Source organism: Strix uralensis, chromosome 6 (assembly GCF_047716275.1).
Source record: "Strix uralensis isolate ZFMK-TIS-50842 chromosome 6, bStrUra1, whole genome shotgun sequence".
Lineage (NCBI taxonomy): Eukaryota > Metazoa > Chordata > Aves > Strigiformes > Strigidae > Strix > Strix uralensis.
In genome coordinates this window covers 38,055,941-38,079,298 of record NC_133977.1, presented here as the reverse complement: position 1 = coordinate 38,079,298, position 23,358 = coordinate 38,055,941, and the positions used below count along the sequence as shown (strand labels likewise).

Below are 23,358 nucleotides of genomic sequence, written 5' to 3'. Positions count from 1 at the left end.
TTGTAGTTTTCTTGAATATGTACAATTACATGCATTATGACATCAAACAATACACTAGCTGCATTAGGAAGTACAAGTATAATAAACTAAAATGATATCTTTGAGTTGAATATATTGATGTTTTGCAAATTCGTTTCAAGCTCATGCACAAGTGACTTGAGGCAGTGTTTCTTATAAGAAATTAATCCTGCAAGTAACGGACTGACTGTTGGGTGACATAGAAAATAAAGAACCTAAGTAGAGAACTATTTGTTTCTACTGGGTAGGAGAGTTCTTGGTAGACAAGAACATGTATTAAATCTTCTACTTTATCATCTGATATACGACGTCCTTTGTTTATCACTGGTCTTTTGAATATTCTTGATGTTCACTTGTATTACATAAGTGGAAAAAATATATCCTGTGCTTGTTGCAGTCTAGAAAGACAAGTTTTCCTTTGAAGGAAGTTTTTTGGAATTTATGGAATTGGGGAGGAGCAGAGAGGAAAACAAAAACCACTTGGGTTTTATACTCAACCCAAGAAAACTGCCTTTATCCAATGTAGAAATAAATGGAATATAAGAGTTCATTTGTATCCAGGGAATTGTAAGGGTTATATAAATAATACTTTACACTTTAGAGTTTTGTGTTGTGTAAATAGAACTTAAGCCAAAACCCTTTAATAATTTAATTTGTTCAGAGAGTTTGTACCTTGAGAAAGATAGCCACTGTATGAAAAAGGGTGTGGTGTATTATGAGCATTTGCTTAAAAACTTTAAAAATTTATATCTATAGGTGTGGATAATTATGAAACTTCCTGCACATGTACAAAAGGCATTGCAACCAACCCTGGAAGAAGAACTGAAGTTAGAAAGTGTTACACTTTTATACAATGCATTGATACCAAGACCAGTAAGCAACATTGCTAAAGGTCTTCAGAGGAAATTCCATATAAGCTGTCCTTGATCACAGTAATGGGGTCAAAATTCATGACCAAATGGAAAACAATCTGAGACATTTTTATACTGATACCAAAGTTCTGCCATGGCTTATAAGGCAGAGTGTAAAAAGCATTAAGTCTCTTTTAATATTTTTTGTGTCATAAGCGGAATCTTTCTGTGAAGTCTTTAAATTGAATATGTGTAGAAAATGAAAAGCATTAGTTACTTATATTTGCATACATTTACAGCAAATAATTACAGGCAGTTTCTTGTTTGGCCTAGATCTACATCAAAATAGCATTTCATTTGGGCAAATAAATTGGTTTTGTGGGTTTTTGTTTGCTTCCTTATTACTGCTTTTCTGTTCTCTAACTTATGTCTTGAAAGAAGCCTGTAAGGAACAAAATTAGGCTGTAGTAATTTTCTTTTTTGGAGAGGTCACTAGCATGTGATTAGGTAATATGAAAACTTAAATGGCAGAAGTGATGTACAGTAGACTTAAAAGAATAGCAGGAAAATGCATTTAGGGGAGAGCCTTCTATATTACTCTTTGTCTCTATGCAACCTCTCAACAATGTTTTGGATCTATGAATCCAAAAAGCTTTGATAGTAAAACAGCTTGTAAAGTAGGATTCTTTCTGGCTAAGGTTGTCTGAACTGATATTTACCTCCAGTTACTCAACCATGAAGAAAGGTGTGAAATTTCTGGTCTGTATTGACATTGTCTATTTTTTGAAGTAAAACTTAAGAATGAGTAGGTTTTTTTCATGTATTTTAAGAAGCAGGCTATCATGAAATACCTGCACTGAAGCTTTGCAGAAGCCAGTGTACCTGGCAAATGACAAAAATTGTATTTTCAGGAATAACATCTGCTCATCCATGTTTTCTTGTTCAGTATAAATCTTTTCAAGTCATCAGCACTGTGTTTAGGGTGCTCTGTTCTTTGAGGGCTTTCCCCAACAGTTCTGTCTGAAGACACATGCATACTCCCATCAAATGTCTTTTGCGTGTGTGCCAAGCTGTGTGTTTTTTGTGCAAGGATTGAATGTAAACTTAACACAATAATCACATAGTAATTATTTCTGAGTAGTCTTACATCTGCGGGCAATTTTTCACTATCATTGTTTTTTTTAATACAGCTTTTCATGCAGATTGAGGCACTGTTTCCAGGAAGATTTGGAACTTGGAGTGAATATGCCAAAAAATACTGCAATGCTCGTGTCAGGTATCACTGTACTTGCTCATTTATGTTTCGATGAGTGTTTTTGATTTTCTTGTCATGTGAAGTGAGAGAATCTGTACTCTAATGCTGTAGCATACCATCTTGCTTGGAAACCTAGGGTCATCAAAGAGGTCTGGGAGAAGGATTAAACTGACAGGAGACTTTATTTGAGGACAAAATTGGAAGCTATTAAAGTTTGAAATAAAGTTTAAGTGCCAGCATTCTGTTAAGTAAAATTGTTTACAAATTTACTGTTGTCACGAAGAAGTGTATAAGTTTTACCTTTACAGTTGGAGTTTCAGCTGCAGCTGAAACTTAGGAGTTTCTGATTCTCAGTCTCGTGCTCATATCATGTAATAATTTACACCTCTCTCTATTATGCAATCCAGTCTTTTTGCTATCCCACCATGCTTAGGTAAAAAGTCTAATCCTTGTCTCTGTATTTTACAGTGACTGAGTAAAAATAAAGGTATGAAACCTCCTAAAGCACAGCGGTGTGTTAGTAATTCTGTTTGAGGGATTGAATATAGGCGTTGTAAGTTCTTGTCCACCACCTTGCCTCCAATTTGCTAGGTAACATTGCTCATTACACACTTTTCCACACATGTGCCTAATGAATTTTAACCCATTTTTATTCCTTGCATCTTTCAGGAATTTTCATGTTTCATGTGCTTTAAGTTATTAACTTAAGGAGGATTCATTTCCCTCTGACTTGCTTCCCTCAGCTTTAGTTTAATGAGTGGTTTCTTTAGCAATATTCTTAAAATAGAGGGGATAGAAAAAGCTCTGATTTAAAATGCTTAGTTTTACCCAACTGAATCTATGTTACAATCTGGAATGAAAGAAGTTACGAGAAAGGGAGAACCTTTAAAAAATTTCTTAGCTAAACAATTTCTTATCTACAATTTTGCATACATTCAAAACAATAGATTTTGACAGCTAAATTGGCTAGCATTTAGATTTTTACAGTAATATCTATGTGGTTTCATTTTCATATAACTTGTTTTGTCCCTCCATCACATGCATTTTATCAACATTTAACTTCAAATAACATGGAAGAGTGCTGTTTAATTTTCAGACAGAGTAATGCTATTTTTTCCATGGTGTTTTGACTGAATGCATCTGTAATTTTCACACCACAAGTGTGCGTGGGTACAGCATGGTTAGCTACTCAATCATAGATGATTATCTTATTTTTGGAATACCATAAATGTAATAAAAATCAAGTTCAGGGTTTGGCAAGCTTTCAATAAATAACCTTGTCTTCATGACTTGGCTGAAACAAAACATCCTGTGGTAATAAACTTGATAGCATTATTTTATGCAGCACTTTCTGTGAAAATGTTGTGGGTTTTTTTTACTTAGGTGTTCATAGATACCTGTTTCTAAAGATGAGGTCCAAAGTATTCTGTGAGGTTTTGCCTACCATTTCTTTTATATCCCCAATGCTCAAGCTGGAGGGAGGAAAAACCTTTCTAAGGACAACCATATAAATACACCAAATAAGGGATATGAGGGAAAGATGTTGCTGTCTTCCATCTATGTAGCATTCTGAGTGTGTTATGACAGTACTTCACCAGTGTAGAAGTGAGTCCCTCAGCCCCTTTCCTGAATGATTATAGGCAGCCAACTAGAACACTGTTGATAAGCTCAGTAAGGCTTAAAATTCTCTAAATGATGGGGTTTTTAAAAAAAAAAAAAAAAATTACTAGTGAAATTATATGCTTGCAACATACTCTCCTGACCTTGGAAAATGCTACCTGGGCTTTTCTCCAAAGGCAGCATAATATGTCATGCTCATTATTTTGCTATCTCTTGGCAATGTTGACAGAGAAAAGCTGCTGTACCTGCTGCAACACTTCCTTAAAAACAACAAAGCAGAGAAAGAACAAGGAAGACTAAGTTAATCAATTCTTTTTTTTTTTTTTAACCTTAAACCTACTTCCTCTATTTAACGTTGCTTATTACATTTAAAGATGGTATCTTAAGCTTTAAATCCTGTCTTTGACTATAACTAGGAGGGAGTTCTTAGGGAGGGAAGCAAAGGAATATTAATGGTGATATTTGCAGCTTTCGATAGCTTCCATATCAGTTGTTCCCCTCTATAATAAAGAGCATTCTCAAGGTGGCGTGTTCTCCTCATTAGTCCATTGAAACAAGAGTTATAAAATTATACCTGAAACTTTTCCTTCCCGTAGAAAGGGAAGTGTAGCTGGGATGATACAGAGGACTTTGTGCATCTGGTGGGTAGTAATGCCTGTGGGCAGTGGTATCTGCTGGGAAATTGAAACAGCTCTGACTCTAGTGTTGGAAGGAATCTGACAGAAAGCAATCATCTCTGGCATAAAACAGGAACACCAAGTGTTGTTATCCAGCACACCTTCATATCTAGTAGTGTGGTTTAAAATTAATTATGTACTGAAGGTTTCTATTGAATTTGGAAGAGTTCTTACCCTCAGTGTTGATTTTTCATTTTAAGGTTTTTTGGTAAAAGAACTCAATGGGACTGTAGAGGAGCTTCAAATTTAGAAGAACTACATCAACTTTTAAGTGAAATAATGATCAGAAGATTGAAGAATGATGTCCTAACTCAATTGCCTCCCAAAGTTAGACAACGTATTCCATTTGACCTCCCACAAGCCGCATCTAAGGTAAGTTTTCCCCTTTTGCTAAAAACATAATTGTTAGTAAACAGTAATATCTATGTATTGATATGTATGCCTGTGTATTATATGTAGTTACAAAGAATGTGTGAATATATGGCATAGCATTTCTGTTATTCTTTTTAAAATATAACATGAAGAACATGAATATAGCAAATTTTTGCCATCAGATAATGATAAAATTTGCTCCAGTTTTAGTATGTCTTCTTCCTTTCCCTTAGATTTTGAATCCTTTGGTTACTTTTAGGCAAATCCTTTGGTTACTTTTAGGCAAATCAAGTAATCAGTTTCTAAATGTTTCATGCTTGAAATGTACATGTTGAGGTAGAACATGCTTTGTACTATATATCTAACCACCGATCTCTTCTGCCAACTAGAATTTGAATACCACTTTTGCAGCATGGGAGAAATTAATGAGAACTCTGAATTCAGAGGCCACTGAAAGCCACTTTTCTGAAGTCATGAATCTAATCACACGCATGTATAAAGAAACAGCCATTGCCAAGGTAAGCATAGAAATCTTTTCTTAATATATTTAAAATACTCACTGTGTTTTTAATTTAATAAAACTGCTTGTATTGGCCTGAATACTAGATGAGGTTGATTGGTTTGTTTTATCATTGCGACTTGGAGAAACACTCTCTTTTTCCCTGTATGTTTATGGAATAGGCTGAACCTCATTATAATGGCCTGAGCTAAGTGCTAAAACTGTTACTGATTAGATACCCACCAAGCTGGCTGAGACTGTCCAGACATAGTCTCCTGACAGCACTAAATGTGTCTCTCAGACTTAGGGATATACTGAAGGTGAGTATTTCAGGGACATACCTGTGTGTTGGCAGCTGCTGCAGCTGACCCAGGATGGTCTGATGCCGCCCTTATGCAGACGGCATTCTGCCAGTACTGGTTCTCCTCGTGGATAAATGTGGCAGAACAATCTCTTCTAGCTTCTCTCTTTCTGTTTTACCAAATGAGACTCCATGTTCTGTATTTCTTCCTATAGCACTGTAGCTTAAGATATAAGGAAAAACAAGTTAATGACCCAAATCTTTTCCGTGCCTACTTTTTACCCTGCTATCAGGCTTCATTATGCTAATCTATTTTTAGAAAACGACAGGGGGAGGAAAAAAAGGTTCCAATTTTTTTATCCTTGTCTTAAAAATATCCCTGTAGTTCTGTTGCTATTTCTTCCCCACTCTTCTGGTCTCTCTCCTTTGGTAATCCATTTTCAAACACAAAGTTGAAAGGCAAAAAAAGAGGGGGAAAAAAAAAATCTGAGGACTGCTGCAGTGGGTATTCCGTTAACCATTGATCACTGATAAATTTTGTTATTAACTGTCATCATTACTTTAATAGTTTTTGTAAAAGATATTGAAAAATATATTAAACACAGAAGAATTCTATGAATGTTTGAATAGAGCAATATTTTATGATTACGGTATCATGAAAGTATCAAAATTATTCTTTCAGTTTTGATATATGGCTTTATGTGGGTGCAGATACAGGAGTTCTGATTAAACAATACCTTGTCCGTTTGAAATATGTTTGGGCAGAAATCAGTTTTATTTTTTCAAAATATGGCTTAAAACATCAGATAATGATGTTGTAACTAAACGTCTTAATCTGAAAGAAGTGCCATGTAATTATGTGATCTTCTGAGGATAATTTTTTTTTTTTTTTTTCACTGAAGGGATGAAATGGGTTTCTCAAAGACAAAGTTATGGTATTTTTCAAACAAAATTAATTTGAATAATTTTATACTTAACAATGCTAGTGTTTGATAAAATCTTAAATGGATAACAAAAAGTGTGGAAATTTACCTTTTCGTATTACAAGAAACTGAAAGACATTAAAATTAAAACTGTCTTTTTTGACCATTTTGTATGTCTAATTAATGAAAATGTACTCTCTTACTCCAGGCAGGAGCAGTAAAGGACTATATCAAAATTATGCTTGAAAATGACAAACTGAAGTTTCTAGTTTTTGCTCATCACTTAAGCATGCTTCAAGCCTGTACAGAGGCAGTTATAGAAAAAAAGGTAATGATTTAACAAATGTGCACACAAATTTAACTTCAGACTTTCAAAATACATATGGGGTGTGTTTGAATTCAGTAGAACTAGCTGTGTGTATGGCAATTTATGGATTTTTAAGTATATGTGGGTCGGTGCCACTGGATTAAAAGGGATGTGTGGTTTTGTAGAACTGTGTTGTATTTAAGGATAATGTAAACACTCATATCTGGTATTATTATTATTGAATCAATGTTGTAGACAGTTATTTCCCAAGGTTTTCTACCAATGTGCTTCTGTCTATTTTTTTTTTTAACAGAACACTGTCATCTCAGCTGAATACTTAATTCAAAGCAGTAAAAATGTTTGCAAATGACCTTCATATTACTTTGATCGTGGACTTTCAACTGTTTCTAGGGAACAGTGGCTAACTTTGCTATTTTATATTGTTATTATTTTGCAAATGCTTGGAATTTTAATAAATCACGTCAGGGAAATTACAGATTCTTCTGCGGAATATTGCATTTTAAGATCCCATGTTCATTCTGTCTTCTCCTTTTGTAAACAGGGTATACTAAGTCTACACTTCTCTAGATGCTTAACTGTAAATCAAAGGGCGAAAGAGCACTGTTGCATCCCTATCCCCATGACAGAAATAGAACAGATGTTTTCATATTTTCATTGGGGGACAGAGAATGATTGGCTCCAAAAATAGAGCCGATGATAATGTCATTTTGTCTCTATTACGATATGTTACAGGTTCGCTACATACGAATAGATGGAAGTGTTCCTTCTGCAGAAAGAATACGTCTTGTTAATCAGTTCCAGAAGGATCCTGACACCCGGGTTGCTATTTTGAGTATTCAGGCAGCTGGTCAGGTAGGACAAAAAAGAAAGTTTGTGAAGTAAGAAACCCGAAGAATATAAGTACTAAAGTCATTGGTGACTGACCTGATTTACTGAAGGCAATTTATCTTCATGCAATATGCCTTTTGTAGACTCATGTATTCATTTTTTTGCACTAATCATATTAACTGTTTTAAGCCTCTGTTGAAAGTACTTGAGTAAAATCAAGATAAGCAGCAGCATCTCATTCTTGAATAATTAGTAAAAACTTCATTTCTCTGAAGGTACCAGATTAATAAGAAATTAATGTTACTTCAATAATGCAAAGCAGTATGCAGTCTTTGCACAATACTGAAGTATTTTTTGAATCCTGCTTATATCTGAGGCCCAAGGAAGAAATCAGTGTAATAGGCCCATCTACTGTCGGGGTGATCCCTCTTCTTTCCATATAAAAATGTCCTGTATAACCTTTAGCTTTCTTTTACTTCAGATATTCAGTTGTTTGTGTGTGGAATCTTTTTTCTAAAATGCATGTACATATTTTGTTTAGGGTTTAACTTTCACTGCTGCTACTCATGTTGTGTTTGCTGAACTATACTGGGATCCAGGCCATATTAAGCAAGCAGAAGACAGAGCACACCGAATTGGGCAGTGCAGTTCTGTGAATATTCACTTCCTTATTGCAAAAGGAACAATGGATACTCTTATGTGGGCGATGCTGAATCGCAAGGTATGTGTGGAATAGAACTGAATAATCAAGAACTCTCTATGGTTAAGATAACACTTAAGTGCACGTGCCAAATAATAACATTCTTGCTTAAATGGAGCACTCTCCTACTGTAAGACAAATTGATACACCTAAAGCTGCTAATCGTTAAAATGTCCATGTCTGTTCCAAATTAGTCTTTTCTAGCTTTTTACTCTCCATTTAAGATCCTAAGATAAATAAGGTGACTCTTTGCTGAGATGGCTGGGATGGTTCACGTCTACAGGAGATCATTGCTTTATCTTCCTTCTAGCTTTTTATTGCTTTGGTTGTTCAATTTACAATTTTAAGGTGTTTCGCACAAAAATAACAACTAGAGTTTGTTGGCTTTGTGTTTGTTTTTTAATTGGATGAATGTTATGCCTTACTAAACTTCATTTCTGAGCGGCAGAAGCATTCTCAAATAATTCTTCGTCCGACCCAAGATTATAGTAGTCTTATCTTCTGTTGCTGTTTTCCTCAAGTATTACCCAGTCCTTGTTAGGAGGAGTATTCTGTTCTGCTTTTACGACCTTTTTGTAGCCTTTGATACCATTCATTAGCGTCTTGTTTAGATAACTGAGGTGTGTTTGTATTCTGTCAGCTCTTGTTTTCTGACATTTCTGGAAGTGTCACCATAGAAGGAACTGCCTTTTAAACTCTATTTGCCAGAATTGTTTGAGATTGTGGTTACACAGGGTTTCTTCTGATGCAAATGCTGACTTAACGGTGGTTGTTCCTGCATGTGGTTACCCCTGTGTTGTAGTGGTGCAATTGTTTGTGTCCACACAGTTAGTAGAGAAACTGATAATAATTTTTTTCTTGCCAATATATTCCTGTCCTGCTGAAAAGTAATCACAGCTTAAAGAATCTAGGTACTGCAAACTGTGTTGGACATTCAGTTGGGGAATAAAACTCTGTATTCGAATTCCTGTAGGTATCTCTGAAAAAACTCTCAGTCAGTCCAGTAAGTCTCTGTAAACATGGCACAGAGTTCTGTCACTAAACTGCTTCTTTCAATTAATTCTGCCTTTGTTTGTTTGCAAGTGCCAAGCAAAATGTGTGAAGACTGTAAGAGATGTACATGATGTATATATTCTCTTTTAACTTCAGTAAATACTGACATTTTGTATACACCTTCTCACAAGTCATAATGTGTTAAATATGTGACTTATTGTCATTCTTGCAGAAGTGGCTGCTGGAAGAGGAATAGTTTTAATCACTTGAGTTATTTTGAATTACTACAGCATTTCTTACTTTACGAATGCTGAATTAAGTTTGCAAGGGAAACAAATGGAGTGAATAAATTTGTTTCAACATGTGAATGCCTTGGAAACTTTATGCAAGCCTTCTTTCTGCAGGCCAAAGTTACAGGCAGCACCTTGAATGGCAAGAAAGAGAAAATGCAGGCTGAAGAATGTGATAAGGAGAAATGGGATTTTTTGAATTTTGCTGAGACCTGGACCCCAAATGAAAGCTTAGAAGATTCCAAAAATGAACTTTTATTTACGCATGTAAGACTCAAAACTTATATTTTTCTGTTTTCTTTCATTTAAAAAAATTATAACCATTGTTCACTTAAGCTTTCTGTGCACTGCAGACTTTACTAATCTGCAACACTAAATAAGTGGGAAAAAGGTAATGTAAATTCCATTTTAAAAATTAGGTGAAGTTGAAGAAAGAGCTCTGCTGAGTATAAATGTCATCTACAGGCTTCTGATGGGTCTTTATGTTATATTTAGATGACTGACCCCCCCTCAGAGTCAGATAAGACCAAGTAATTTGTGATTAAATTACAGCTTTATTAGCTGTCCTGAATTTAATTGGCTATTATTTTAAAAACAATGTTTAAAAGCCTTTTCTTGATATAAGCATTATTAAAAAAGGCACATAGTATACCAGTTCTGTGTATTTGTTTTCTGATAGTGCTATTTCAGAATTTTCATGGGAATATTGAAAATAGTTTTTACAAAATAGAAGAAGAATGTTGAATTGCTCTTTCTGATAGCTGTTTGTTCTTAAAGGAAGATACCTTTTGTTTCCATCTCCAAACTAAAAATAGCTTCTTGTATTAGAGAGTAATATTAATGGAGAAAAATCATAATTTTAACAGCTTCTGATGCAGTAATTATAAGTGGGGTTTACGTATTTTATTTCCTCTCTTTCCTAGTTTGAAAAGGAAAGACAGCATGATATACGTTCTTTCTTTTCTCCAAAATCCTCCAATGAGAAGAAACGCAAAATATCTTCTGGTAATGAATCATTAGATAATGATTCAGAATCTTCTGAAGTCACAAAAGAAGAGGATACAGAGAAGAGCAATGGAAACCTGGATTCCACAAGAATAAGTGATGTGGATACAATTTGTCATGAAAGTACCTATGAATGTGAAGCTAAAAGAGCAAGAAGCATAAGTGGATCTACTCCTGTCAACTCCAGTAAGAAAAAGAAAACATCTTTGACTGGAAAAAAGCCCTCTTTGTTTTCAGAAAGAACCAATGAAATCTTTCCTTGTGGCTTAAATACTTCAAGCAAAAGTACGGCTTTATTTAAAGTTTGGCACTGTAGTGTTTGCACTTATAGTAATAATGAATTGCTCCCTTACTGTGAAATGTGCAATTGTCCTCAAAGCAGTAATGGTAAGTAACGTGTGCTGCAGAGAAAAATATGCATTTTTTGTTTCAGTTGTGATTAGTTTCAGAAGATACAATATTTTTGCATATATGAATATACACAAATCCAGGCAAAATATGAAGAATGTTGTCTTTACATGAACAGATACCCATTAAGTGATCCTTCTTAATTTTGCTTTCCCCAAGGATCTTTTACATGATTCTAATTTGAAACAAATGGAAATTCAGATAAATGTTAACAGAATATAAATTCAGTGAGGAAGAATGATGCTCAGTTTTCTTTGCAGCAAATGTATCTTTCCTTTTCCTTGAGGTTTATTGTTATTCTGAATCTAGTGAAATGACAAACTTTTTCTCTACCTGTCAAAACTAAATTATGTGGTATAGATGTTTTATTAACTTCGGTATTGTGTATTTGTTGTGAGAGACATAACCTGGACATTATGGCATTTCTTGCTCCAACAGGTCAGAGTAGATGTCTTGTAGTGAATTTATTTAATCTATCTGGAAATCTAATAAAACATTTTTATAAATCTATCCCCCTATTTGCCATTTCAATTGCAAAGGAAGAAGTAACTTTTTTTGGTTTTGTTTTTTTTTTTAATTTTAATTTTATTTAAGTCTCTGTGCTTGTTCAAGTAAGGACAGCTTCTGAATTTCACAGGTATAGATCAATCCCTGGAAAACTACTTTGTGTTTATGGTATACAATAACTGTATATAATATAGAATTGCTAACTGCATTATTTATTGCATATATTTTGACATTAAGCTGGGTGCATGAAATTGCACAAATGGAAAACTTTGTTCCATATCTTTATTCTCCTAATATTAAAGGTAGCTCTAGTTCCCCAAGTGGTTGTACCATTAGAAAATAAAATGCAATTGTATTTCAATTACATAGTCCTGTCTCCAGATGTGTATTGACTAGGTTCCTCTTTGTGAGGGTAGCATAAATAATTGCTTTACTTGTTTCTTCATCTATAGTTGAGAGAAATTGTGAAGCTGCTGCTAGCCAGACTGAAGAAAATGTGTCAAAGGACTCCAGAAGAAACGAAGAGAGTGCAGTGTGCAAAGCTGAAGACAGAAGAGAAGATTTGGGAGAAATGGTGACCCAGCAATTTGTTGAAATCAATGAACAGGAAACTGTTGAAATTGAAAACGAAGAAAGTGAAAAAAGGTGTGGAGAAGGTAAAGTGGGACTCCTGTGAAAGAACTATTATATCCCATTGCAAAACTGTATTAAATGCCCCTGGCATGAAAAATAACTTTTAAATAAAAACCTACACATTTGAAAGATAGGTGGAAGTACACACACTAGCACATGACTTTCTCATTTTAACCTGGGTGTTTACTGAATTTTGATGATGGATAAACCCAGCCTTTCCGTACAACTCCTGAAGCAATACAGAGTTTTTGGCTGACATAAGAACTATGTCAAACTAGCAGCTGTGAACCTGTATAGTTTTATTGAAACTTAGGATGTCATTTATTTGTGTTCAGGGCAGCCACAGGCAAAACAGATGATCAGTAATTCAGAAGAAAACAAAAAATAAAATACACAAATAGCTTAATAGCTTGCTGTTTGAGCTGTGTATCTTACTATGTTGTTATGAAATTAGATACAGAATCCTCATGAGGTATATATTCTCCTGGTTTTTTCCACGATTGCTGAACATTTGAAGAAAAATTAAAAAGAAAGATTTACAGTCTTCATACAAAAAAGTGTTTGCATGTACACCAAATCGGGAAATTTCACAAATAACTTCTTAAAAAACGTGTAAAATATAATTTTTAATGTCTGAGTAGACTGAATGAAATGAGTGAAGGAAAAATGCTTTTTAATGTCAACATCATTTCTCTTTATAGGAGATGTAGATAAATCTGATGCATTTCCAATATATGATGGTCTTATGTTTTGTGCAAGCAGGAATACTGATAGAATTCACCTCTATACAAAGGTAAACCTGAAATATGCAAGTTTATTATGATTTTAAAATTACTGAGTAAAATGTTGTCATATGAAATGTATATGTATACTTTCATTTGTTATACCTTATATGAAAAGACCAGTATTTTTGTATTAGCTGAAATGTACAAAAATTAGATAGTTTATTAGGTAGTTCTTTCTCAGTGGAATTAAGTAATAATTCCCTAGATACATAACTACTAACTCTTCTCTTAGCTTACAAAATGGGGCTAATACATTAGATGAATGCTCAGATCATCTGTTAGAAATGCAGGTGATAGTTGTTTAAGATTCCTTTTTTTATTATAGTGTCTTATCACAAAATACTTTAATAGAACATTTAAAATAAAAATATAAATGGCAGTGAATCCTGACAGACTAAGTAAATCAAATCTCACCACATTTTCAGAAAGCTAGACACTGATGCTGTGTATAAGTCAGAAACTTCCTGAATAAAACACATTATCATTAATCTGCAATGGTAATGGGAGTATAGAGACTAGCACTTGGTAATTTTCCAGGTCATTTTCAAGGGGGAATCAGGACTTTCCAATTCCTTCTTTTAAGTGATAGAAAAGTTCACTGAGAAGATTTCTTCAAAGCTGCTGAATGAGTCATTGTATTCAGGTGCAACAGCAAAGCATCACAAATAACTGAGGGCAAGTCTTTGAGATAATACATTTTTATTAGGCTAACTGATACGTCTGGGGAAAAGTCAAAAAGAGTGTCCTCTTGTATCTGAAAACTTGTTCAATATATTTAAAATGTACACTGCTTCCTAGCTTCACACATTTTACTGTAAGACAAAGATGCATTTTGGATATTTAGGCAACTGTATATTGGTCTGGGTTGGTTTTGGCTTGGATTTGAGTTTCATTGTGCCAGATACTGCACAACATCTTTCTGCTGAAAATTAAGACACCGGGGAATTCTGCTTTGAGTCCCTCTCTTGAATGTTTGTGAATCATCAATAAGTTCCTGGGTACCACTGGTCCTGGTACCCACTGGAACAACTTGATCCTTAAAAATTAAGTGTCAGAGAACTTGTTCAGACATTTAAAAAAAAAAAAAAAGTATAATAAACAATGTTCCATCTAAGATTCTGATTTTTAAATTGTAATGAAGTGACATTCTCCAGTCTACAATAATTCATTTTCCTTAGAAATTCAGTCAAGAGGATTATAATTTCAGTTTCCTAATTTAAGGCAGTTTGTGTGTCCGCACTATTTGCAATGAAAAAAATTGAGATATTTTCAAAGTTAAAATTTTCACCCTGTTTACTTTTAGGTATATTAATGTGAATCACGTTCCTTTCATCTGTGGGATTATCTTACATCTGTGGCTTGCTTTTTCTTTTCCTGGAAAAATCTTACCTTGAGGGACTAAATTTAGTAGGAAGTGAAGATAATTCACTTGAAATAGATACTTTTTTTTCTTTTAGATTGTGCTACATTGCATCTGTAAACAAAACTGTTTTCTTGTCTAGGATGGTGAACCACTGAATCATAATTTCATCCCATTGGACATACAGCTGGATAACTGGGAGGATTTGCCAGAGGCTTTCCAGTATAAACAAAATCGTTCATCGGTAAGAACAAATTCTACTGTCACAGTAATATAATATTTAATATGGAGGGCTTTGACTTTTTTTTTAAATAAATGCAGAACACTTCCAGGCCTTGGGATCTAGTCACAGTTTCATCAGTGCAAGCAGATCTTCTAAATGTTGATGTGAATATTAATTACGCAGTCTGTTACTTTGGCAAATTATCATGCCTCCTGTTAACATTTCGGTAGATGGACTCAACCAGGCATCATTTAATTTCTCATTTACAGGATTAGTAACTAACATTCATAAGTCAACAAAATAGCATTTTAAAGGTTATGAATTAAGGAGGGCACATCAGGATTAAGAATGTGCTAGATTGTGTCAGAGCTGCAGTTCTGAGCATGCCCCCATTCTCACTTCTTCCTTTGGTCTTCTAACAATTTTCAAAGCAGTGTAGGGCACAGCTCCGCTGACACATGTAGCATCAGTTAATTCAGTAATAAAGATCACATTCATAATGGTGTTTGAGGAGAACATTAACTCTGTAAACCCAAGTACTCAAGTAAGGAAATACAGAATTTAAATTGACTGTGCAATTATTATCTGCTTAACATAATTTTTAACTGTTTTCTCCTTTTAAAGTGAGATATAATTTGGGAAATTATTGTATTGTGTAGAATTATTCTATCATGTAGGAGCAAAACTGATTCTTTCAGTAGGTTCTCCAGCAAGGTTGGCGCTTAAATTCTAAGACAGATACCTGACTGATTTAACCAATGGTTTTGTGAAACTGCTAATGAGCGGGTAACACAAATGTTGCTAGAGGATTTAAAAGCTATTTGCTAGGCTGAAAAGACAAGTTAGGAATCCCATGTTTGTGGGCAGGGCGTGGCACGGCCTTATGGAAATTCCTGTCCCTTAGCCTTCTCCTCTAGATTAGAAGATCTATATTAGTAAATGCTCCCAAAAAGAAGCAAGGAAGTACCTTCTTGTTTCTGTTCCCTTTACATCCTGCCATTTCATTGACGTCTTTCTTGTTGCTCTGGCTCTGAGGAAGTGAGACTTATCTGTACACTTTTACACTTGCCATGTAAAAATACTCCAAGGAGAAAAAAATCATTGGCATGTCCTAATCTTGAAGTATTGTTCCTGGATAAAGCTGAAGTCACAATTAAGTCCACACTGCACAATGTGTTTATTCTTTCCATACTCCATGTTCAGAAACAGTGTGATACTGACTGCTGTAGGTAGTTGCAAGTCAGTGGGGAAGAGAGTGGAAAAACAGAACAGAAAAAAACCACCAAGCCACTTGTTCAGTTGTCATATTGTTACTCCTATTTATTTTCTATTGTAGAGATGAGGATCAGATGAAATCATTTTTCCCCTACACATATCTTAAAGCAAACAGTCATGTTATAAATTCTAAATTCCTATGCAGAACAGTTTTTCCCTCACTTCCTCACTGTTCTGTGGTTAAAGTTACTGGGGAAATCCATTAATCACACCAGTCCTGTTAGTTTACAGCTTCAAAAGTTTTTTCTGGCTTCCCAGCCTGTAAAAAAACCGATTTGATTCAATATCTGAAATTAAGTTCCTCTGAGCTTCTTTATTTTATTATACTTCGAATTCTAAAGGCAAAATAAGGAAATGTGGTCAATATTGTGCTATAGTCTCCATTTCCCTTCTGACTTTGTTAAACAGTTCATCGGTTTTTCCTCAGGATCCAGTGGTTGTGTCAATTTGAGGTTTCTGTGAAAGAAGATGAAAGGCAGGTTAAACTGCTCAAATCTGTTGTCCTTGGACAATTTTGATGGTAAAGCATGTCTGCTTGCTAGAGAGATCTTTGTGTGCTACACTAAAATGCCACAGAAAAGAGGATAGCAGATGCATTATTAAGATAATTTGGTGATCTGATTTCTCATGTCATTAATTACTAATTTACAATTAGTAATTTTTACATTACAATTTTTACAATTTTTATTACATGTGTTTTTCTGACACTGCATTGTTATGAAGGAATATAATTACCTCAAAGCAAGTATATCAGTGAGCCCATTAAAATTTTACAAGTTGGAAAACATTTGTTGAGAAACGGACTAATACCCAGTTGAATTGAACAGCTCTTCCAGTTTACCTGTAGCTAAGCCTTTAACGCTGACATTAGGGACTGTACACTACAGATTGTTAATCCAGTGTTAAACACGTTCAGAATGTTAGAGGAAAGAAGAAGGGTTGTCTGTAAACCCAATTATAAATGCTGTTCAAGTAATGGGAGCAAACTTTCCTTGTCTGACTGGCTGCAAGAGGAGGATGGCTGCTGTAAGAAGAAAACTCCTTTGCATATCTTTTTCTCATCAGCAAAATATTTACCTGAGGCTTTATCAAGAAACCCTTCTCCTACTGCTATACCTTAGATTAGTGAAGGCCATTTTTGGCCTTATTTTCTGCCTGCTGGATCAACACACGTAGTGAAACCATTTTTGCAGTCAGTGCCAAAGCTGTCGGAGTTCTTTATCAGGTGAGGGTGGAGGATTGCAGCTTGTATGAAAAATGACTTGAAGGGACCATCTCTGATCATACCAGCTGTTTTCATCCAGTTTTGAATGTGTTAATTCAGAGCACTCTTTCACTGTAATTAAATAGTTCTGTGTAATGCCTGTCATGCTGCTGACAATAGCATTCTCTACTAGATACTGAGGTTTGTGAAAGAATGGAGTCATATAACAGCAATGAAACAGAAGATTGTCAGAAAAAGTGGTCAGATATTTTGTAGTCCTATTCATGCTGCAGAGGAGTTGTCTAAAAAGCAGTCAGTGGTCAGCAGCACAAAAAGGTATGTGGTTTTTAATTTTTCTTCCTCTTACTAATTGTTGCAGGAAGTTTGATATATTTAACGTAACTTTCAGTGGAATGATGCTGAGACGGTAAACTGGTCGTTCGATGATCGCTTGTCGCATAGTGACAAACGTAGGCAGCCGAGCTCAGCAGTAAATCTGTTGGAATGGAGGTGTCTGCTCCCCTGTCCAGCACTGTGCCGCATTCAGCAGCTGTTCTGGCTTTGCTGCACTGCATGCTTAAACATGTGGAACTCACCAGGGATTTCTGAGGAAAAATCCTGACCTCAGGGACTCAACAGAAGAGTAAGGTCATAGAATCCTGTTCTCCCCACCTGGAAGCAGAAATAAATCATTAGGTGCTGTCAATGACAGAATGTTTTAATCTGAACTCACAGCCTACTCCAACCCTTTCTGATACTCATTTTTTCTTTAAGCAATTCTGTTCTCTGTGGATGACATTTCTCAAAACTTGTTTTCCTTGCTGGGTGTCACTGAAAAGGGCTAGTGTTTAATCCTTGTTAAAATCTAAATTCACCTTTTTTCCACTTTCTTTCCTTTTTCTGATATGCTGTCTTCCCTGACAAATATTTGCAGCTTCAATGTTGTCATTGCTCTCCACAAAACTTCTCATGCTACAGCTTAACTCACCGAGGTGCCTCAGCAAACTATCTAAAACCTTTTTATTCCTCTCAGTCCCTACTGTTAAATTCTCCAGGGTGCCTCTGGCTGCAGGGAAGAATTCAAGTAAATACAGAGAGTTTGTAATTCCAGTAATATAAGGAAAAGCAGCAGGTAGTAAGTGTTTCTTAACCTGTTGCCTGATTGTGTCCTTCATAAAATATAGGAAAGATCTAACTGTGAACCACGTTAGAAGGCCGCTGTAGGTTATGGTAAGTTTTCTAAGGTAGTGTATAGGGTTAGGCATATGTATAGTACAGAGAGATGTACTTATGAGAAGTTGTCTGAATGCTGGTTTTTGGAATAATGATCAGTGTGAAGTGATTTTTAGTTTTACTTAAGAGCAGTGGTGTTTTGTATGTTTTCACATGAAAATAAAGAAGGGAGTTCAGATATAACTAACGGAGCAAGGAGTCCTCCAGAGCTTGTAAAGCTTCCTGGATTATCTAGAATGTCAGTGAGACTTCACAGAAATGAGACAAAATGGCTTTCGGATTTCACTGTCAAGCAATATCATATTGCTTCATTTTTTAATTGTTATATACAAAACAACTTATCAGTTTGCTGGTTAGAGCTGAATATGTTTTAGAAAAAGAAATCTTATTTAATATGGAAGTATTATGGCGAAGTACGTTTTCCCAAACTTTACTCATTTCTCACCCAGGAAATGAGGACAGTTTTAAGAGAATATGCTGTACCAATCTTGCTGCAGCTAAGTGTGATTATTCTTTGAGGGAGATTGTTCCCTTTGTAGTGTATTGACAGAATTTTTTATTGTTTTAGGTACATGACCAAGGAGGATGTAGCAGCAGCCTCGCTTAGCAAAGCTAGCAGCAGCGGGGGCAGCGTTCGCCTCGTCTCAAAAGAAAGTGGGGTTTGTCTGAAGAATGAAAATGCTTCTATTGAACAATCAGGTCATTCCACAAAGTAAGTTTATTAATGTAGTAGGGTGATTAAGCTCTTTCTCCACAGATTTTTTTTTTTTTTTAAGGTAGCAAAAGTATTTGCTATGAGTGTTTACCTTGTGATGTACAGTGTTTAGGTAAGAAACTTGTAGTGCTGATGAGCTATGTTTTATAACAATTTAGATTACATCTGTTGTCTGCTGATACAGGTGCTAATTAACTGAATAAAACAAAACAAGAAAATAGTTACACAATTCAGTTAAGGAAAAAAGAATGTTAACTCAGGTCTGCTTGTTGAGGTCAACAGCAAATTGGGGACACCAAATTTTCTTCTATTTTGCCTCAAAATTCAGAAGAAGGGAGAAAAGAACATGAAAATGCCCATTTAAAAAATTTTATTAAACAAGCAGTGTGTATCTTGCCTGGAGATGAGCCTTGTTTAGAGTAGGAAATTGATAGGTAGCCATGAAGCTTGCGCAGAGAAACCAGGATCTTTCCTTTGACTTTTTTACTTCTGTTGAAAGAGGGGGCTGAAACATTTTACATTTATATGTGTACATGCCTGATAGAAACCATCATTTCTTTATAAATACAGCATTATTTCAGCTAATAATTCAGTGTACATGTGTAAATGTAGTGAGATGTGCAAAAGAAAAATCTGTTATATTGTCAAATTTTGTTTAAATGAAAGTGTAAACTAAGTAGATGATATGTACTGTGCAGGTATTGATCTGAGCAAGATATTATTTTGACTAAAGTTGGTATTTCAGAGCATAAAGGATATCTAATGGAAATATACAGTGCATAAAAAACCTGCTGAATCATGTTGCTGAATACCTCCTTGATTAACAGCTGTACTTTGTTCTCTGCAAACAGGTTGCCTTCAGAAAATGGAAAAGGCCCATCAGCTCTCCACTGGGAGCAGGGGGAAGCTGAAGGCTCCTCCCAACCCAGAGGCTATTTGCAAGCCTTGGACAGTCAAGGGAACCCTCTCTGCCTCAACTGCCAACAGCCCACCCCTCAGCTTGAGCCAGGCTGCCAGGCCCGTGCTTGGGACACGCGATTCTGCTCTCATGCCTGCCAGGAGGACTTCTCAATTCGCTCTAGTCAGAGCTACCTTAGGACTAAAGTGTTTGAAATTGAACATGGCGTTTGTCAGTTTTGTAATCAAAATGCCCAGGAGCTTTATCTCAGCATCAGAGATGCACCCAAGAGTCAGCGTAAGAAACTTCTGGAGAGTTCTTGGATGTCTTGCCTTCCGCTTGGGCAGGTACTAGTACTGGGTTTTAAGCAGTAACAGCTAATCTGTCTATTCCTGTAGCAGATAGTTTAGAGATATCCAAAATGTTCTTACAGGTTGAAGAGCGAAGGTTAACCTACCACCAACAATGGAATAAAAAAAACCAAAATCTGAAATCCAATGTCTTCTAACACATTTTTTCATTGCTGAAAGGCACAGGCATCAGAATTCAGATTCCTTAGGGATGTGAATATTGCAGCCAGATTTACCTGAAATGCACTTTGTTAACAAACGTTATGGTTATGAAACGAGAATGGATGCAGTGTAGTAGTGTTAGGTTATTCCTACTTTGCAGAATGTTTGGTGGGAGCTTAACAAAACCCAGCTGTCACAGCTCCTCTCAGTATCGCCTCAAAATGCATTACAAACTACCACCATGGTTGTCATTGCTGCATCACTGACTTGAAGGCAGTGGAGCAGGGAGGGAGAGTGTTCCTACGTAAAGTGGTATTTTTATTCAGAAACTAAAATGCTATTTCATTTTCTGCTGAGAAGTTGAAATTCTGCTTCAGAAGTTACTGGTTCTAAATTGTTTAAATAAATTCTGCAGACACCCATGGAACTTGCAAAGGAAAAAGTTGTTTACTGTCACTTGTCACATGCATGAGATCAGCTTTGCTGCTTGCAGCATTTTAAAATGAGGTGGTGCACATCTAAAAGACTGAGATGAGAAGTTTTGTGGAGTTGGGGGTATCTTACAACCTTCTAAGTGAACACAACTCCGTGTTAAGTTACAATTAGTCCTTTGCTTTTTGAAAGCTGACAGGGCTTTATCCCCTAAGGTTTCTCAGTGCTTGCTATTACAACTACCACTGACTTGATCAAAAAATTAAACGACAAACACCTAGCTGGAGTCTTTTTGTGATGGGATTATAGCTGTTGCAGTCTTTTTATTTGCGTATATTTAGTATCAGCACTTGATGATAAAATGGCGTTGAAGATAACTTAATGTACCAGTTGAGGAAACTGAACCTTCTGTTCTGTCTTTCCTTGATCCACTGCGATGTGCTTCAGCACGCTGCAGGCTAGCTGAAAATACTCCAGCTAAAATCACAGTTGTTTCCATGTCCGGTGGGAGTAACAAAAAAATGCTAAGGCTTACTTTTTCTCTCGATGAAAACTATAAATAGCTACTTCCCTGAATTATTTTCTTGTTCTTACAGTAGAACATACCTGTAGTTCAGAAGGAATATCTAACGCTTCCAGTGTCATGTCCTTTGTTTCCTGCAGTTGAATGAAATTATAACAAACCCTACAGAAGGCCAGTTCTGGCAGGCCGACCACATCAAGCCTGTTTACAGTGGAGGAGGACAGTGCTCCCTGGAAAACCTTCAGACGCTGTGTACAGTCTGCCACAGGGAGGTCAGTGTGGCGAGTCAGGAATCCTCAGCCGCTCACGGGCGGGCGAGGCTGTGGAATGTGCACCAGGGCTGTGTTTACCCTCAGCAGTATGTGGGGCAGGGGGGGCCTCTGGAGGTAACACGCAGCCTGAGCTGGGGCTCAGAGCGGGTTGCTCAGCACCCACCCTGAGGTGAAACCTCCCCCGTGGTGCCGGTGTCCGTGGGAAATGCTGCAGGCAGGGCCCTGGCTCCCTGCCTCCCGCCCCACCTTGCGGCAGTAGAAGACCGTAATGAGGTTCCTCCTCGGCTGGGCTGCCTCCACCTGCCCAAGACCTGTGCTCCCAGCCTCTCCCTCCCACACAGCGGGGATGGAAAGGTAGCGTTAAACTGTTACGATACAACAGTTTCCTCAGGATTTGGGAAAATGTCACTTTAATAAACATTTACATTTCATTATGATGTCTACTGCAAAATTAGACTGAAGTTTAACCACGGGCTAATGCTTTCCATCAAGCATGCTGTTGCCAAGTAACAATACTGACTGAACAGACCTGTCTTTCTCTTTTGCAGAGAACTGCGAAACAGGCCAAGGAGAGAAGTCAGATGAAGAGACGTTCTTTAGCTACAAAGTATGGCTGTGATATCACAAAATTTTTTGTGAAGATGTAAAATGCAAAATACATTCAGTTACATTATAACTCAGAAACCAGTATAGTTATGTAGTTTTCCTCATGCACTGATTTAAAAAAAATAATCTTTGTAGTCTATCATGCTGTTGGTAGAGGGGAGAAAATACAGAATTAAAACAAAGAAATCATAATGCTGACTGTCAGAGGGCCTGGGGTAAGTGCATCCAAGGTACTTGATCATGGTTATATTTTTATATATATAAAATTAGTGGTTTAAATTTCTGTGTGTGACGTTAATGCAATCTTGAAGCATTACTGTTTTCCTATTCCAGTGTAGTTATAGCTGCAAGAATTTGAGGAAGTTCTGTTGAACCTTCTGCTGGTTTTTCAGGGTTCGGTTGTATTGGGGACATTATGGACCAAGGAGGTATCATAGTTTAAGTTCTTTTCTGTGTTCACATATCAAAATTGCTGGAGAAGACACAGGCTCTGACATCTATTACAACAAAAATAGCATGAGTGATTGATTTCTCTCTTCTAAAACTGTCTTATACAGTTCTGATCAGCTGGGCAAGGCCTACCATTGGCACTGTGCCTGATGTGTAGGACTTCAGCATTTGGAATTAATGTCTATTGAAATCTGTTTTTACTGAAACCAGCTTGCACTAAAAACTTATGATAAGGAACAATAAACATTACCAACTATCAAAGGTAGTTGCTGGGAAATGCTACAGTCATGTTCTTGTTAACAAGCTTCCAGAGATGCTGGTTATTTTGGACTGTTCATGTGGCTTGCTTTAGTGTTACTTCAAATAAATAAATTTCTCTTTCCTGGAGACTTTTAAAATGCTTTATCTGTCTCTTCCCTGCCCCTTGAACGCTGTGAGGCAGCACATTTGTACACTGCACATCTTTTCCTGTAAGTACATGACTGCACTTTCAAGTACAGCTAGTTAAAATAAGCTGAAAAGCTTTCTGGGTTATCCTTGTGAGGAAAATTATTAAAGTTTTAAATGGTCTTTTTCTCAGTTAAAGATTTCAAATAAGGTAGTGTCATGAGTGCACCATTTTCTATAAAAGTGAAACTAACTGGACTTTTCCAGCAAAGCCA

At 36.1% G+C, this 23,358-nt stretch overlaps 1 protein-coding gene across 8 annotated transcripts in view; it reads left to right on the top strand.

The window, feature by feature from the left end:
- Positions 1-23,083, top strand: part of ZRANB3 (zinc finger RANBP2-type containing 3) — a 52,846-nt gene extending 29,763 nt beyond the window's left edge. For 6 of the 8 annotated variants that reach the window (XM_074873731.1, XM_074873733.1, XM_074873732.1 and 3 more), the window contains 16 exons: positions 2,060-2,145; positions 4,622-4,793; positions 5,183-5,311; positions 6,725-6,844; positions 7,577-7,696; positions 8,214-8,393; positions 9,770-9,922; positions 10,579-11,047; positions 12,028-12,231; positions 12,910-13,001; positions 14,496-14,597; positions 17,249-17,391; positions 18,857-19,000; positions 19,855-20,248; positions 21,509-21,640; positions 22,189-23,083. In XM_074873731.1, coding sequence (XP_074729832.1) covers positions 2,060-2,145; positions 4,622-4,793; positions 5,183-5,311; positions 6,725-6,844; positions 7,577-7,696; positions 8,214-8,393; positions 9,770-9,922; positions 10,579-11,047; positions 12,028-12,231; positions 12,910-13,001; positions 14,496-14,597; positions 17,249-17,391; positions 18,857-19,000; positions 19,855-20,248; positions 21,509-21,640; positions 22,189-22,287 — 2,739 coding nt within the window. In that variant the 3' untranslated portion in view covers positions 22,288-23,083. The remainder of the gene's footprint in view (positions 1-2,059; positions 2,146-4,621; positions 4,794-5,182; positions 5,312-6,724; positions 6,845-7,576; positions 7,697-8,213; positions 8,394-9,769; positions 9,923-10,578; positions 11,048-12,027; positions 12,232-12,909; positions 13,002-14,495; positions 14,598-17,248; positions 17,392-18,856; positions 19,001-19,854; positions 20,249-21,508; positions 21,641-22,188) is intronic. The other 2 variants (XM_074873737.1, XM_074873735.1) reach the window with 2 other exon arrangements.
- The last annotated feature ends 275 nt before the right edge of the window (positions 23,084-23,358 follow it).